At 47.3% G+C, this 18,796-nt stretch overlaps 1 protein-coding gene across 1 annotated transcript in view; it reads left to right on the top strand.

Annotated features, from left to right (window-relative positions):
* PPM1H (protein phosphatase, Mg2+/Mn2+ dependent 1H) overlaps window positions 1-18,796 on the top strand; it is a 223,599-nt gene that overhangs the window by 103,148 nt on the left and 101,655 nt on the right. The window contains exon 2 of the mRNA XM_030548855.1: window positions 1,321-1,489. Coding sequence (XP_030404715.1) covers window positions 1,321-1,489 — 169 coding nt within the window. The remainder of the gene's footprint in view (window positions 1-1,320; window positions 1,490-18,796) is intronic.

Raw genomic sequence — 18,796 nt, forward strand, 5'->3', positions numbered from 1 at the left:
TCAAAAGGGAAATAACTTTTTATTGTTGTCATGGGACATAATCCTATGTTATACAGGTTCCTCACACATCTGAGGCTATTGTACTTCCAGGTCAGTACACACTCAACTTCCAGGTCTGTTGAACATGCATAGTACAAATGCACACATTGAAACAATGCATAATTAATCTGCATCTAAGGTTGGTTTGAGCTTGTTCATTTGTTTTCGTTAACTGACATCCAATCTCTGAAATACTCGAATCAAATACTTACGCTCATGGTTTTAAAGCTCTTTTTTATGGAATTCGTACTTCAGACTCTCTCATTTTGTTTCATAAAGTGTCTGGCTAGAGACCTGCGCTTTCTGTTTGCAGGCTAACAGCTGTGGAGATTATCGTCTATCCTGAAATTCACAGAACTGCCCTGGTTTCATGAGTCTGGCCCAGGTTTTATAGGCTTGGCATGCAGAACTATAAGAATTCTGCATTTACTTGAGCCGTTTACACAAATGTGATAATGTTGCTTCTGAAAAACAATGTTCTATCATGCCCATATTGATGCAACATTACAACACCATGTCCCAAATGCACACTGCATTACAATCTTTGTGCCTAGAGAAATGAATTTGGAAAGAGAGAGCCGTAAAATGAGTCCCTTTCACTTCATCATACTACAGGTAACCTCTGCCAGCCTGTCAAAGCAAGAGACAGGAGCACCTCTTTTGGAGTTTTGCATCCCACATACCATCTTTCCTACTGTTTCTTCATTTTTTTTAAATTGAAGAGTAAGTGCTTTATAATTGTCACTTCCTTCCATTCTGTGCCATCAGTATGGAGAGCATTCTATTTGATAGATATGTTCTGCTTGTACCACAGAGGAACTGGACAGATTAGATTCCTGAAGCTGACTTATCCATTATGAACCATAGCTATTAGAGGGTGATTGTAGGTATATGAATTAAACGGAAAGAGCAATTATAAAATCTTTCTTTTTAATGTATTTTAGCTGGGAAGTACAAACATTACCAGACTCATCCATTCATCAGGCATCTGTCCAGTATAATTTTGGTTTAAAATTCATGTTTCCTTGTATGGATGTCGTAGAAATGATTCAATTAATGAATGTTCATGTAGTTGTCATTTTTAAATTTGTACTGGTCCAAATGCTTGCTTGTTTATAAAATATCTCATAAACAAATCTTATGCTCATAAATGTCAAAGGTCAAACTTTAAGCGTATGAGTATTTAGAAGCCTTCTGGCCACATTCCTCTGATTTTTGGTAAGTCACTTAGAAGCTTCTGTCACTGTTTGCTAAAACTAACATGCTTTTTGTATTTTCTAGGGTAATAAATGCAGGGAAGAGCACACACAATGAAGACCAAGCAAGTTGTGAAGTGCTTTTTGTAAAGAAGAAAACTGGAGGCACCAATTCTACACCAAACAAAAACACACCCACCAAACGAAGGTCCTCACTGCCAAATGGAGAAGGACTACAACTGAAAGAAAACTCAGTAAGTAACCTCCACTCATTTTGCTATCAGAACAGAAATACAAACTAACAAGTAGACAGTGGTGTAAGACCAATGAAAAACCCAAGAATTCTTGCTAAGTGTTGCAGATTTTCTTGTTACCCCTCTCTGACCTAATTGGCTCTGCTTTATCAAAGAAAGCTTCGCTTATTTTACTTAGCTCCACTTTTGGATTTTGAATTTCACATGCTGCAAAACGTTTCTCACTTAGAGGGCTTTCTAATTTAGAGAGGAAACAAAAAATGATTGGGGACATGCTATAAAATAGTGAAGGGTCTAGGAAGGTCCATTGGGTGGGCCGGTCGATCCTTTCTCATAACACAAGCCCAAGAGAACGTAACCAAAATTTAAAGGCAACATATTTAACACAGATAAAAGGAAATACTTTTTTACTACAATAAATATTTAACAAGTGGCATTCACTGCCACAAAATCGTATTGAGAGAGCTTAGTAGGATTCACAAAAGAAATAGTCCTTAATCACACACAGTCTCAGTATTTATATATAAATAGAAGTTAAAAGGATATATGTACTTCATGATATAAGTTAATCATTGAGTCTTGGGTATGGAAGAAATTTCTTCTGTGGCCAGATTTTGACATAAATAGTCAAATAGAGGGTTTCTTGCTATCGGTGGATGATTGGCTGTTGTTAAGGCTCAGATTTTATCACGGATATTTTTAGTAAAAATCACGGACAGGTTACGGGCAATAAACAAAAATTCACAGATGTTTGTGACCTAGCTGTGATTTTTTTACTAAAAATATCCTTGGCAAAATGGAGAGGGAAGAAGGTCCAGCAACCACAGCGGCTGTGGGCTTTGGGGTCTCCTTCCACCGTGGCTGAAACGCTGTGGGGGGTCCACTGCCACGGTTGGGCTGCTGCAGGGAATCAAGTGGTGAGTGGGAACTCTGGAGGACCCTCAGGGAGCTCTGGGATCCTCCTGCTTCCCAGCGCCTAGGAGCTGCTGGGGGCTGGCACCAGCAGCGGCTGAGATCTGCGAGGCTGCCTGCTGACAGCTCCAGCCCTGGTGCATAATCGTAGCCTGTCATGGTACAATTCCCCACTTTGAACCTTAGCGTCCAAAAGATGGGTTACCAGCATGAATTCCTCTAAGCTTAATCACCAGCTTAGAACCTGTAGCGCTGCCACCAACCAGGAATTCCAGTGCCTGGTACACTCTGGTCCCCACAAAACCTTGCCCGGGGACCCCCAAGACCCAGACCCTCTGGGTCTTAACACAAGGAAAGTAAACCCTTTCCCTCACCGTTGCCTCTCCCAGGCTTCCCCTCCCTGGGTTACCCTGGAAGATCACCGTGATTCAAACTCCTTGAATCACAAAACAGAGAGGACAATTCACCTTCCTCCCTCCTTCTCTTTCCCCCTCCCAGACTCTTCCTGAGAGAGAGTAATCCTGGCACAGAGAGAAATCAGCCTCTCTCCCCCTCTTCCCTCCTGTCTCCCCACCAATTCCCTGCTGAATCCAGACCCAGTCCCCTGGGGTCTCACCAGAATAAAAAAACAATTAGGTTTGTAAACAAGAAAAGCTTTTAATTAAAGAAAGAAAAAACAGTAAAAAATTATCTTTGTAAATTAAAAAAAATGGAATAGGTACAGGGTCTTTCAGCTGTAGACACTGGGAATACTCTCCCAGCCCAAGTAAACAAGTACCAATTAAAATCTTTTCAGCAAAATACCAATTTGAACTCCTTTCAGCCAAATACACATTTGAACTTCTTCCAACCAAATACATATTTGCAAATAAAGAAAAGAACCATAAACCTAACTCACTTTATCTACCTAGTACTCACTATTTTGAATCTATAAGAACCTGTATCAGGGAGATTGGAGAGAAACCTGGTTGCACATCTGATCCCTCTGAGCCCCCAGAGTGAACAACAACCAAAATCTAACAGCACAGCACAAAAACTTCCCTCCCTCAAGATTTGAAAGTATCCTGTCCTCTGATTGGTCCTCTGGTCAGGTGACAGCCAGGCTCACTGAACTTGTTAACCCTTTACAGTCAAAGAGATATAAAGTACTTCTGTGCTATTAACTTTTCTTATCTGTTTATGACATAGCCTTAGCCATTGTAGAATATACTAGTATGTGTAGGCAAATACTATATAACACTGAAATATGATGGGTCGATAACAGAATGCATGCATTGGTGCCGTTTAGGTGCTTGTGCTTGCCTGTCAAATCAGCAATCTTCCGCATAATGTGTTCAGTTTCATTTCTCACTCAGTCTTTCACAAACTAGGATTATTATTTTAAAGGCACCATAAATATGTGTGGAACTTCTCAATTACAGAAACGAATGTACAAACAGATAGAAGACAGTCTATCTAAGGGTATGAACAGGTAAAAGGTGGTGAGGGAAGGTCTTAAATATCAAAACCAAGAAAACTGGGACAGAGTGAGTTTGAAATTGTTCAAGACACCAGGACAGCAGAGAATTATGACATCAAATAGTAATAAAGCTCTTTTAAAAATGTCACTCAAGCTCCTTTACAGATTTTGTCAAGGTCCTGACAAGTTAAACTTTCAATTGCATAGGCAAAATAGTCTTTCAGTTATGCATTGAACTAATTCAAACAAACACTGAGATTCAGCAAATCTATTCAGTATTTGCATACACAAATTATTATCATACCCATGTAAACATGCAATGCATGACTTGTACACACAGTGACAGTAATTGCACATGTGTACCTCATTTGGTATTTCATTTTAAAACAAGTGAAGACCATGCTAGTATCCTGCAGGTACTAATGGTACTAATTTGATACATGTACTGTTAGCTGTTGCATCTGTTTTTGTCTTCTTGCCTAATATACTGTTTTGATGTTCATGGAGCATAGGAAGTATCATGCCAGATCACACTAATATTCCATCTAATCTAGTTTCTTGTCTCCAACTGTTGCCACAATCAAATGCTTCATAGGAAGGTAAAAACCTTATGTTTGTCTATTTATGTAATAGTTTATTCAAAGGGAATATGTTTTTCTAAGCAATGGCAGTTAGTGATTTTTTATCCCTAGTTTACATGAGTTTTAATTCTAGATAAATGTAACTCATTAATCAGTAGATGTTCTCATTATCTTCTCCATGATGAGAGTTCCACAAGTTAATTACGTTTTTAAACTATTTCTTTTTATCAGTTTTAAACTTGCTGACTTCCGGCCTAGTTAAATGTTCCCATGTTATGAAAAACAGTTTATAGAATCTGAGGTTTACTTTCTTCATATTATTTGTTGTTTAATTTACTATTTTATGCCTTTTCTTCTCTGAAGTGAACAGTCCTAATCTTTACAATCTTCCTACACACAGAAGTTTTACCATAATTCTAATTTTTGTTACCTGTATATGGGCCTCTTCAATTTCTGCTGTATCTCTTTTTGGAAGAGAGTGACCACAAATTAACACAGTATTCCAGGTGAGGCACCATGGGTCTCCATGATAGTATGACAATATTTTATGGTATTATTTGCTATCCCATCCTTAATACATTTTCTGTATATATCCTATCTATAGATCTACCTCCATATTTGCTAGAGACCATGAGAGGATGCTATAATATGTATTAGCACTATGGGGCAGTGCACCTTACAAAGTCATTTATCTGACTAGTGCTTGCAGATTTAAAATTGCAAATATATTTTCCCAAAAAAGGGAGCATATGGCTAGAGAAACTTTGCTACTAGAGGGCAGTCTTGCTCCAGCAGCTAGCAGAGGTTTTCTTTTTCTGGTTGTGTGTGTTCTGGACTGAGCCTATGAAAAAAGACAAGATGTTACATCTTTATTATTATTTGTATTACTTAAAGCATAGCAGATCTTTTATCTGTATCTGCCTTTGGTGTTGTCTCAGTGCTAAAGATACTGTATTGTTACTATGATAAGGTTTTGTTTTTTTAATATGAGGAAGATTATATAATATGCAGGCTCTTCTGCATGACATTAGTATGTAGAATTAAAGAGATGAGACACCTCATGTGTATGTCTTGCTGGGGTGTTGTTTCACCTCATGGGCTGTTAGGAAAAAGGCCAAAATTGAGTTCTGCAACCGCTCAGTAGGGATATCCCAGCATGACATACCCTCTGAAATCCATGTAAACAGAGGAAGGAAGGGGGGGGGGGAGGATTTATTAAATAATTGTTTAAGGAAAAGGTATTTAAAATAGTTAAAACAATTAAAAAGAAAATGCAAATTAAATTTTAAAATCTTTTGATTTATTAATACTGTGTTTCTTTTCTTCAGGTTTCTTTACTACTTGACAGAACATACTCTGCAAGCTCCCATGCCTTTTCTTGCTTCTCCCATCTTCCGTTTTTCTCACATTCCGTGGGACACTTGTATGACTTTTAAATGGGAGCCAAATTTGGAAGTTGTGAAATCCTTTTCATTTAACATTTGATCAAAGTAACTGGAAATCCCCAGCCCCCGCGAACCAGGATGATCGACGTGCTGCTTGGAGATGTGTGAAATGCCTGCCAATTAATACTAAAATTTAGTTTTCAAGAGAAGTTGCCATCTGGTGCAATATCAGCAAGTGGCTTCCAGCAGACTTTCCTTTGCAGCTGGAGGTGGGAGAGAAGCACTTCACTAGGTCCCTGATCCTGCAAGCTGTTTTCACACTTGTGGGAGTCTGTCCACATGGGGGAGCCCCATTGAAATCAGTGGGGCTCTGCATGGGGACAGGAAGCTGCCTATGTGCATCAGCTTGAAGGACTGGGACCCAATTCCTCAAAGCTGAGCTATAAAGTTAGAGCCTCCCAAGAGATGGAGGAGGAGGTAGGTGGGGCTATACAGAGGAGGAGAAGCAAGAAAGAGATGCAAGGCTACTTTTTTGCCCACAAAAAGCAAGGAAACCTGGGAAAAGGAAATTAGCATTTTTTTTTAAAATAAAATTGACAAAACAGCAAAAGCAGAAGACGAAAAAGAATCCAAAAGCCTGATCCTAAAGGAAATACTTAATTAGGTTTGATCCCAGATTGGGCATTTGTTTTAATTGCAAAGATTATACTTAGAAACTATATTAAAATATCATTAAATTCTGTGTTTTGGATTGTCAGCATCTGTGGGGAGGAGAGAGTGCCCTGACGATATTAGATACAGTTAAGTAAATAAAACAAGTTCCAACCTATTATATTGTGTGAGGATGTTGCCATGGTTGCTGACCAGTCAGAATGCAGGATGTAATATTAGTACTTATAATTCACTAATATGAGACAATATTCACTTAAAGCAGGATAATTTTGATTGGTTAATACCGTAGTGTCATTCATGCACATCCAGTTTCAAAGAGTATCTATTTTTTGTCTGACTTAAGGTTCGTTGCACAACAATGCCTAGTGTATGTGCTATTTGTGACATCAGAAAGTGTTTCACAAACCATTTGGTTAGTGAAGATGACAACTGGCCCACTTCTGTTTTATTGTTAGACCCACAGGTATATATTTTCAATGGTCCAGCTTGCATTTTGAGGGTGCCTTTGGAAAAAAATTGGGTGCATTTTATTGCACTTATGATTCATTGCAGGAACCATTTCTAAAGAATACATTTCTAAATACCAGATTGCAGGTGCTAATCAAGTAGTTGGATATCCAACTATTGAGATTTGCACCTGCATTTCATCTGCAATGGGAGGCCAGTTTCCAGCCTGCCTGAAAGTTTGCCCCAAATTGTGTTGCTGTGTACTGCATGATTTTTGTCAGTGATTCAAGTTCTTATTGTGCAAATACATGCATTCTCTCATATGACTCTTTGTTGCTTTCTTAAAAACAGAGGCCACATCTCTAAAGCCTGTATATTTTTAAAAGGTCAAAATTAATTTATTTTATAATTACAAAACCAGGAGACTGCTGTTCTAGTTTTCAGCCACATCCAGTAGCAGCAGAGCCTGAAGCTGATGACATTTCACAGCAGAGTAGAAATGCATTTTGGGATTCAGTGCAGTGAGATGCCTGCTTATTATTATTATTATTATTATTTCTCCAGTGCCTAGTCAGAGATCTGCATCCTTCCCAAATTTAAAAAAGACATAATTTAGATTTTTTTATATTATTATTATTATTATTATTATTATTATTATTAATGTTTTGATTAATTAAATTTCCAGTTGAAGGACTCTGACCAGCCAAACAAGAAGTAGAGGGGGATAGGCCGGATTGAGAAACAGTTACTTTATAGAATGCAACAGACTGAACTGATATTTTTAAAGCTAATTTCACGGGGAAAAAAATTGTGAACTGTGCGCTTCACTGTCCCGTCACAAAAACAATTGGCTAGCCATTCTGGCTACTCAAAGCTTTGCTTTGTGACTGCCACTGAAATAAAAAAATATGTGACCAAGTCACTAAGCAGCAGCAGCAGAAAGTATTTTTTTAGCCCTCATTACCGTAATATCTGAATGTCTCACAATCTTCAATATTTTGATCTTCACACCTCTCTATTGTAGGGAACTACCATTATTCTCACTTTACAGGTGGGGAACTGAGGCAAAGAGTAAGGGCTCGTGTACACTGGCAAGTTTATGCATAGTAAAGCAGCTTTTTGTGCTCAGACTGCAGACAGGAACACACTGTCAAGCCACTTTGTGCGCAGAAATTCCTCAGTTGAAGTGCTGCAAAAAAACCACCTCGCTAAGAGTCATAAGGCTATTTGCACAGAGGCTCCAGCACTGTATTACTAGTGTAGACACTGGTTTGCTTTCTGCGCTTTAATTGGCCTCCGGAGCTGTCCCATAATGCAGCAAGTGACCGCTCTGCTCATTGTTTTGAACTCGGCTGCCATGGAGAAATGCGCTCCTTCCTTTTCAAAGTACCGTTTGACGGCCTTTGCATGTTGTGCTGATCTGCTCTGGGACACAAAGCAAACCATTAATGTGGGATGCACGTGCTGTTGAACCCAGGGGTGGGGGGTGTGAGAGAGAGAGAGTGTGCTGTGCAGAGAGCCTGGGGAGGGGCTGATGTCGGGGGTTTCCGCTCCCCCTGCCTCAGGACTGATTGCTTCCTGCCATTATCTGAACTTACAAGACAGCATGCTGACACTCTGTGTCGTCCCCGTCCCCCCCACACACACACAGTCCCTCTTCCTCCTTCCCTCCGCCCATCAGTTGAAAAGCAGCTGGCAATGTAGTAGGATGCCTATGGAACAATGGGATTGGGAAACCTGCATCATGTGACACTGTGCCTGCTGATGAGGCATTGCAAACCCTTCCCAAAGCACCCTGCAGCCAGTTGCACCATGGGATAGCTACCACAATGCACTGCTGTCTTTGCCGTTCTAAGAGCTGCTAATGTGGATGTGCTCCAGCATCACAAGGAGCACAGTGTGGATATGCATCAGCAGTTGAATTCCAAGGTTTTAATAGAAGTGGTATAACTTGTGGTGCAGAAACTTGCTGGTGTAGACAGACCCTAAGAGATTTGCTCAGTGTCACAAGGAAAATTCGTGGAGGAGCCAAAAACAACCTGGGCTTCAAAGTCCCATGTAATGTCCTTGTCATGGGACCATCCCTCTTCCTGTACTTGCATATTCTGAGAGGCATCACAAGCTAAAAACAAATTTTCTTTCTTTAAAAGGAGCCTTTTAAAATTGTTCTTTAAAAATAAATTAATATAATGGGAGTGTCTCATGATTTCTTGCCTGTCCCCTCTCAGGAAAGATTGCCAGTAGGTAGCCATGTGTTCCACGTCTCCTCTAGCCCCAAACTAAAACATATTATTTTGTTTAATAGAATTCATTGAAGTTCTCATTACTTCCATTACAGCAGCACCTAGAGGCCCCAGGTGAGACCAGGGCCCCAACAGACTGGCCACTCTTTTTTCTCTGTGTGTGTGTGTGTGTGTGTGTGTGTGTGTGTGTGTGTGTGTGTGTGTGTGTGTGTGAGAGAGAGAGAGACTCTGTGCTGTAGAGTTTACTGTCTAGATAGACAAGGTGTGGAAGGGGAAACAGGCGCAGAAAGGTGAGATAACTTGCCCAGGGTCCCACGGCATGCTAGAGGGAGGCTTGGACTGGAACCCTGGTCTCCTGAGTGCTCAGTGTCCCCTCCACTGCCCCATGCTGCCTGCCAAGTTAGAATGGATAAGCTTCATCATTCCAAATTCATTTACTGTTGCTAGGGGCATGGCATGGGTAAATATTTTGTTTGTCAGGGATTTCTGGTATCTGATACTTTATTATACTGCAAAGGGGGCCCGTGGTCGGCTGTGCTGCCTCAGGGGGTGCAGGGGTAAATCAGTACTGGACCTCAGTGAGTGATCTCTCATGTGGGCAGCTTAGGGAGATAGGGTTAGAGCAGCTATGTCTGCCCCATCCATGCCGCCCGGTTAAGAGGAAGTTGATTCTCTTCCCTGCTCTGGTGAAGTTGAGGCTCTTGGCTGGAGCAGCCCCAAGAGCAAGATCTTTAAGAAACTGAGTTAATTTCATCTGTTTTGTAGCCCTGCTGATGGCATGCATGTCTGTGGATGATACTATTCCTTCCTCTTCCCATAGTTATTGGTGACAAGGGGGATAAGGAGTGTGTGAGCTGCAGCTGGGTTAGGAGTGCCACCTGTTCTCCCTGATCCTGAGGCAGAGCCTGGTGACTATGCACCCAGCTGGGACACAGGAAATGAGTATTGAAGGAGTTAGGTGCATAAGTGAGCAAGTGAGAGACAGAGGAAATGTGTGTGTACGCTGACTCATTCAGGCTCTCTTCCTAACCCAGGGAGGGCCACTTGTCCAGAGAATACTACTTCTACAGAAGAAGCGCTGCTGACAGAACCAGAGAGCCATGCTGGCATAGTGCCCCCTCTGACCAGCAAGAGCCTTCCTTAAACAGAGGAGGGGGGGGGGGAGTGGCTTCTGCTGAAAATTTTGACAAAACCCTCTAAACTTTTTGGAATATCAAACATCAAAATACTTCAGCTGAAAAACAAGTATTTTTATTCAAAAATGGAGGCACCTAGTCTCATGCGAGTTATAGTGCAGGTGCCTTATGCTCTCCTCTGTGGGATGGGTTCTTTGGCCGGACTGCATCTTCCACGATGCACCACTTTCTCCTCTCTTTGTGAGGGAAGGGCATCTGTGATAGGGGTCACTGGCCACGGTACTTCATGGGAAATTATAGTCCAGCCAGAGAGCCAGGCCCACAGAGGAGAATGGGAGCATAAGTAACTCAAACTACAACTCGCATGAGCCAACAGCACCATTTTGAATAGAAATATTTTGAGTTTGGGAATTTTTGTTTTTTACAAAATTTCAAATTTTTCCAAAGTAAGCAGACACTTTTGGTGAAAAATTTCAGTCAGACAATAACCCAATTTTCTGTGGAAAAACAGCTTGAAAGAATTGATTCAACCAGCACTAGTGTGAATTTTGAGTAATTCTAAGAAATGGGTCAAATTTTGGTGCCGCTGAAGCCAAAGATGCCTGAATTTCACCCCATGTTTCTAGTTAATGAGATTGGATGGGATGCTGCTTTCACAGATATCTTGAATTTAAGGCCAGAAGGGGCCATTAGCTCATCTAATCTGACCTCCTGTATATCATACACCATTAAATTTTGCCCAGTTATCCCTGTACTGAACCCCATAACTTTGGTTTGACTAAAGCCTACCTTGCATTTGGCTAAAGCATATCTTTCAGAAAGGCAGCCAGCCTTGATTTGAAGATATCAAGAGATTGGAGAATCCATCAACTCCCTTGATAGTTTGTTCCCATGGTCAATCACCCTGCGTGATAAAAATGTGTGCCTTATTTCTCATTTGAATTTGTATGGATTCAGCTTCCATCCATGTGTTCTTGTTATGCCTTTCTCCTCTAGATTAAAGCACCTTCTGGTATCAGGGTTTTTTTCCTCCCCTTGAACATACTTATACACTGTAATCAAGTCACCTCTCTGTCTTCTTTTTGATAAGCTAAACAGATTGAGCTCTTCAGATGTCTCACTATATGGCATTTTCTCTAGCCCTGTAATTGTTTTTGTGGCTCTTTTTGGCACCTTCCCTAGTTTTCAAAATCCCTTTTTAAAATGTGGACACCAGAACTGGATTCAGTATTCCAGTATGGGTTTCATCAATGCTGTACACAGAGGTAATATCACTTCTCTACTCGTACTGCCCTCTCCCCTCCTTGTACATAAAGACAGGGCCAGCGCTACTATTTAGGCAGCCTAGGCAGTCATCTAGGGTGCCAGGATTATGGGGGGGGGGCAGCATTTTGCCAGGGGGGCGGCAGGCGGCTCCGGTTGACCTGCTGCAGGCATGCCAGCGGAGGGTCCGTTGGTCCACGGCTCTGGTGGAGCTGCCACAGTCATGCCTGCGGACGGTCAGCTGCTCCCGCGGCTCCGGTGGACCACCCGCATGCATGCTTGCGGCAGCTCCACCGGAACCACGGACCAACAGACCCTCCGCAGGAATGATTGCGGCAGCTCCACCGGAGCCGCAGACCAATGGACCCTCCGCAGGAATGACTGTGGCAGTTCCACCGGAGCTGCGAGATCAGCGCGGGGGGCAGCGAAATGGCCGTGCGCCTAGAGCGCAAGAAACCCTGGCGCCGGTCCTGCATAAAGGGTTGCGTTAACCCTTTTTGTGACAACATTGCACTGGGCGCTTGTGTTGGTTTGCGTGTCCACTATTGACCACTAAGTCCTTTTCAGTCACTACCTTACAGGAAGCAGTCCCCCATTCTGTAAGTATGGCCCTCATCGTGTTTTGTTAAACTAAAAGAAGTCATAGTTAGAAAAAGACAAGGTAGGTGAGGTAATATCTTTTATTGGACCAACTTCTGTTGGTGCAAGGGGACAATCTTTTGAGCTTCACAGGGTTCTTCTTCGGGTCTGGGGAAGGTAACCAGATAGAGAGAGGTTTACTTAATCATTTTATAATTCATGTCTTGAAAGATGCACGCCACTAGAACAACATTAGGATTAATAATGAAATGTTAGTTCGTGCAATAGAGCTCATTAGCATTTTGAGTTGCAAGAATTTACGGTGATGGGGTAACCATGTGATATTGCAAAGGGGATTTTGTGCTAAGATTAGGATGTAGTAGCTCATATTGACTGCCCTTCCTTGACATGCTGATTTGTGACACACCTCTGAGAAATTACCTAAGTGTTTTGTTTTTCATATGGCCTTCCTTGCATCTTGGTGCTCCTTGACTCATTGTTTATTTTGGGTAAAAATTCATCCTGGTGTAGCAAGCCAGAACAAATCCTATGGAACTTAAGCTGTGTGTAGGCCTTGTGCTGGTTTGTTGTGGGGTGGAGGTGGATTTTTTTGTCCTTTGTGACAGAATGAAATCTCTATCACAGCAGTGTCTGTTGCTATAATCACATTGCCTGTGGGTGTCTGTCAATTTAAATTAAGCCCCAAGTCAGCAAAACACATACACAGGTGCTTAGGTCCTGTTGACTTCAATGAGATTTAATATTAAGCACATGCTGAAGCGCTGTGCTGAGTGGTGGTTTTAGGGTGGGATTTTCAGAAGTGCTGAAGTGACTTAGGAGCACAATTTTCTCATTGCTATATTTTTCTATCATATTCATTTTTTAAAAAGAGAAAAAGATCTGAGAAATATATATTCTTCTTCGAGTGATTGCTCACATCCATTCCAGTTAGGGGTGCGCGCCGCGCGTGCACGTTCATCGGAAACTTTTTTACCCTAGCAACTCCAGTGGGCCGGCAGGTCGCCCCCTGGAGTGGCGCTGCCATGGCGCTCAATATATATCCCTGCTGGCCCACCCGCTCCTCAGTTCCTTCTTACCGCCGTGTCGGTCGTTGGAACTGTGGAGCGCGGCATAGCTGTCCTCCACGTCCCTAGCTCTCCTTGTTATCTCTCGTTATTGTTATAGTTGTTAGTTAGATTGTTAAGTAATTAAGTGTAGATAGGTTGTAAATAGTTGTTTGCCGGGGGCTTTAGCCCTTCCCGGCACCCGGCACCGGGCTCATGCCTGGTTCGCCGGGCTTCAAGCAGTGTGCGGCCTGCAAGAAGCCTATGCCTACCAGCGACCCCCACGACGCGTGCCTGAAGTGCCTGGGGGAATCGCACAGATCAGACAAGTGCCGCATCTGCAAGGCTTTTAAGCCAAGGACAAAGAAGGAGAGAGATCAAAGACTCCGGACTCTCCTTATGGAGGCGGCACTTGACCCGGCGGCTTCGCAGGCCGTGATCTCGGCGCCGGCACCGGATCGCACCGGCACCGAAAAGACTCCCTGGCACCGACCTTCTCCGGCACCGGGGGCAGAACCAAGACCGTCGAAGTCTGCTACTCCGGCCAGGCAGACCCGACTGGAGCGCCCGGCCTCAACATCGGCCGCGGCGCCGCCGGCACCGTCGACTCCGGGCCCGGCGGGTCCGTCGAGTCCGGTGCCGCCAAGCTCCCCCATGAGATCTGGGGTTGAGATATTGGCCCCATCCATGCCGGAGACCTTCGCCTCGGCACGGGACCTCATTGCCTTGACTGAGCCTACTCAGCTGCCACCCCCGGTACCTCCGGTTCGGGTCATGTCTAGAGGCAAGCCCATGATATCGGCACCATCTCGAGACTCGCGCTCGCGGTCCAGGTCCCGACGTCACGGCAGGTCGAGATCTCATCGCCGCTCGCAGTCCCGGCACCGCTCTCCTCGGCGGTACCGGTCGCACTCGCGGCACCGGTCGACCTCAAGGCGGTCGCGGTCGGACTCCAGCCGCCGATGCCGGCACCGTGACTCCAGGAGCCAGTCCCGCCGTCACTCGCCGCACCGGTCGACCTCCCGGCACCGAGCTGGTGGCAGGTCCCGGTCGACCTCCCGGCACCGAGCTGGTGGCAGGTCCCGGTCCCGATCCCGGCACCGAAGCGGCGGCCGGTACCGAAGCGGCGGCCGGTACCGGTCCAGATCCCGGCACCGAGACAGAACCCGGTCCCGATCCCGGCACCGCTATGACTCCCGGTACCGATCCCCGGCACCGAGAAGATCGTCCCTGCCGACCCGCGCAGACCCTTACCAGCCAGGGTCGGCCCCGCCGTGGCCTTCTAGACAGCCGTCGGTCTCCTCACAAACGGACAGCGGGTATGCGCTGGGCACCGACCGGCAGGCGGCGCTCTTTCACGACCCGCCACAACACGACCAAGGCCCGCAGCAGTGGGGGTTTTGGACACCCTGGGCATACCATCAAGCCCAGGGGCCCCAGCAGCTTCCTGCTAGGCCTGCGACGGCGGAGCACAGGGTGCCGGAGGCCTCGTTGTCTCGCCCCCCTCCCTCCCCGGATGGGGAAGAGGGGTCCAAGCAGCAAGACTCCGCTCTGGCTCCTGAGACAGAGGCGAGGGCCGAGGGAGACCCCCCCTTAGACACTCTCTTGCCGGGGGTCTCCTCATCCTCCTCCCCTGATGAAGCGGTGGCTGGTACCTCCTCCAGTAGCCCCCCCCCCCGCTGGATCTCAGGGCGCACCAAGACCTCCTCAGGCAAGTAGCTCAGAATCTGAGCTTACAAGCCGAGGAGGTCTCGGACATAGAGGATCCGATTGTTACCATCCTCTCATCGGATGCTCCCACCAGGGTCGCCCTACCCTTCATAAGGACCATCCAGGCCTATGCCAATACCATCTGGCAGTCACCGGCCTCCATCCCCCCTACGGCGAGGGGCGTCGAGAGGAAGTACATGGCCCCCTCTAAAGGCTATGAGTATCTCCATATACACCCGACACCGTGTTCCCTGGTGGTACAATCGGTAAATGACAGAGAGCGTCATGGGCAGGAAGCTCCAGCCCCCAAATCCAGGGAGGCCAGGCGAATGGACCTCCTTGGACGTAAAGTATACTCGGCTGGGGCGCTGCAGCTCAGGGTTTCGAACCAGCAAGCCCTGCTCAGCAGGTACGCTTTCAACTCCTGGGTGGCAGCAGACAAATTTAAAGAGCTGCTGCCGCAAGACGCCCGCCAGGAATTTGCAGCCATCTTAGATGAGGGCAAGAAGGTTGCACGTACATCTTTGCAAGCTTCTTTGGACGCTGCAGACTCGGCTGCCCGCACCCTCGCGTCGGGGGTAACGATGCGGGGGCGCCGCATCTCCTGGCTGCAGGTCTCTGGCCTTCCTCCGGAGCTCCAACATACCATCCAGGACCTCCCATTCGAAGGCCAGGGCCTGTTTTCCGAAAAGACAGACCCCAGACTTAAGAGTCTGAAGGACAATCGGGTCATTATGCGCTCCCTCGGGATGCACACACCGGGAACGCAACGCAGACCCTTCCGGCCACAGCAACAACAGCAGCGCAGGCCATATTCCCAGTTCCGCCAACGGCAGGACCTTAATAGGCGCCGTGGCAGGAATGGAAGGCGCAGGCATTCGGGGAACCAAGGGGGGCAGAACCAAGGCTCCTCTAAGCCCCCGCCTGGACCCAAGCCTTCATTTTGAAGGTGCGCCCTCGGGCGCAGTAACAGTTTCCCCCACGGATCCTTCCCCCCCGTTTTCCAACCGCCTTTCGTTTTTCCTCCCGGCGTGGACCCAAATAACATCGGACCGCTGGGTCTTACGCACGGTGCAGACGGGATACCGCCTGCAGTTTGTATCATTTCCTCCTTCCCACCCCCCTTCCTCGTCCCTCTTTAGGGACCCCTCTCACGAGCAATTCCTTCGGCGGGAGGTACAGACGCTCCTCAGCAAAGGAGCTATAGAGGCGGTTCCGGAAAACGAGAAAGGCAAGGGGTTTTATTCCCGTTACTTTTCTGATCCCCAAGGCCAAGGGAGGCCTCAGGCCTATCCTCGACTTGCGAGAGCTCAACAAGTACCTGGTGAAGTTGAAGTTCCGCATGGTATCCCTGGGGACCATTATCCCATCCCTGGATCCGGGAGACTGGTACGCCGCCCTCGACATGCAGGACGCGTATTTTCACATTGCCATTTGGCCACACCACAGACGTTTCCTTCGTTTCGTGGTGGGCCCCCTTCATTTCCAGTTTGCAGTCCTCCCATTTGGCCTTTCTACGGCCCCGAGGGTATTTACAAAATGCATGGCAGTTGTTGTGGCACATCTTCGACGCAGTCGTATCCACGTGTTCCCTTACCTAGACGATTGGTTAATTCGGGGCACGTCGGAACGGCAAGTTTGCAGCCATGTCCGCGTGATCACCGGCCTGTTTGCTACTTTGGGCCTCTTGATAAACATGGACAAGTCCACCCTGATCCCCACGCAGAGGGTGGAGTTCATCGGGGCCGTCCTAGACGCCACTGTGGCCAGGGCTCTGCTGCCGTTGCAGAGGTTCCAGGCATTGTCGGCGATCGTTCAACGACTGCGGGCAGCCCCCTTGACATCAATGTGGACATGTCTAGCCCTGTTAGGCCACATGGCGGCTTGCACCTTTGTGACCGGTTACGCTCGGCTCCGCATGAGGCCCCTCCAGTTGTGGCTCATCGATCATTACCGGCCGGCAAGACAGCCGCTAGACATGCTGGTCACGATCCCCCAAGGGGTGTTAGATTCTCTCGACTGGTGGCTGGACCAGTCCGTGCTATGTGCGGGGCTCCCTTTCCACCCACCTCAGCCCTCGGTGTCCCTGACAACGGATGCCTCAGATTTAGGCTGGGGGGCCCACCTGGGAACCCTGAGAACGCAGGGCCTGTGGTCCCCGAAGGAGGTGGGGTTGCACATCAACATGCGGGAGTTGAGAGCAGTCCGCCTTGCTTGTCAAACGTTCTGCCATCAGCTTCAAGGTCGTTGTGTCGCGGTGTTTACCGACAACACGACGACCATGTACTATATCAACAAGCAAGGCGGCACCAGATCCTCTCCCTGTGTCACGAGGCGATGCGACTCTGGGACTTTTGTGTAGCCCACTCCATTCACCTCACGGCTTCCTTCCTCCCCGGAGTACGGAACACGCTGGCGGATCGCTTGAGCAGATCCTTCCTGTTGCACGAGTGGTCCCTTCGCCCGGACGTCGCCCTCTCCATCTTCCAGAGGTGGGGTTATCCCCGTGTGGACCTCTTCGCGTCCGGGGGGAACAAGAAGTGCCAGGCATTCTGCTCCTTTCAGGGCAGGGAGCCCGGGTCGATAGCGGATGCCTTCCTTATTCCGTGGTCGACCCACTTGTACTACGCGTTTCCCCCGTTCCCACTGGTCCACAGGGTCCTTCTGAAGGTGCGCAGGGACAGGGCTCGCGTGATCATGGTAGCCCCGGCGTGGCCCAGGCAACATTGGTACCCCATGCTGCTGGACCTGGCCATAGCCGACCCAGTTCCCCTGCCCCTTCACCCGGACCTGATTACCCAGGAGCACGGGACCCTCTGTCACCCGGACCTGCAGTCGCTGCATCTAGCGGCGTGGTTCCTGCGTGGCTGACCGGCTCTGAGCTGCGTTGCTCCACACCGGTGAGGGAGGTGCTTTTGGGCAGCAGGAAGCCTTCCACGAGAGCGACATATTCGGCCAAGTGGAAGCGTTTCTCCTGTTGGTGCGTGGAGAGAAATCTCCGCCCTATGGAAGTTTCGGTGGCCAATATCTTAGACTACGTTTGGTCCCTCAAACAGCAGGGTCTGGCGATATCGTCGTTGCGAGTCCACCTGGCAGCTATCTCCACCTTTCACCCGGGTGCGGATGGTCGCTCTGTTTTTTCTCACCCGACGGTGTCTAGATTCCTTAAGGGTCTGGAACGTTTATACCCTAACGTCCGACTCCCTGCTCCTACCTGGGATCTTAACTTGGTGTTGTCTCGGCTCATGGGACCCCCCTTTGAGCCGTTAGCTACTTGCTCCCTGCTTTACCTCTCTTGGAAGACTGCCTTTTTAGTAGCTATCACCTCAGCTAGGCGGGTGTCGGAACTCCGGGCTCTTGTGGTAGACCCCCCGTATACAGTCTTCCACAAAGATAAGGTGCAGCTGAGGCCACACCCTGCCTTTCTCCCCAAGGTAGTCTCGTCCTTCCACATCAGCCAAGAGATATTCCTTCCGGTTTTTTTCCCAAAACCTCACTCCTCAGGCAGGGAGCAGCAGCTCCACTCGCTTGATGTCCGTAGGGCTCTCGCGTTCTACGTGGAGAGGACCAGGCCCTTCCGCAAATCCCCCCAGCTTTTCATGGCGGTAGCGGACCGCATGAAGGGGCTTCCTATCTCCTCCCAGAGGTTATCCTCATGGGTAACGTCCTGTATCAGGACCTGCTATGACTTGGCCCATGTCCCTACGGGCCGTGTGACTGCGCATTCTACCAGGGCGCAGGCGTCGTCGCTGGCTTTCCTCGCCCATGTGCCCATCCAGGAAATCTGTCGGGCAGCGACCTGGTCATCGGTCCACACCTTTGCTTCCCACTACGCCCTGGTCCAGCAGTCAAGAGA

This window comes from Gopherus evgoodei, chromosome 1, assembly GCF_007399415.2.
Source record: "Gopherus evgoodei ecotype Sinaloan lineage chromosome 1, rGopEvg1_v1.p, whole genome shotgun sequence".
Lineage (NCBI taxonomy): Eukaryota > Metazoa > Chordata > Testudines > Testudinidae > Gopherus > Gopherus evgoodei.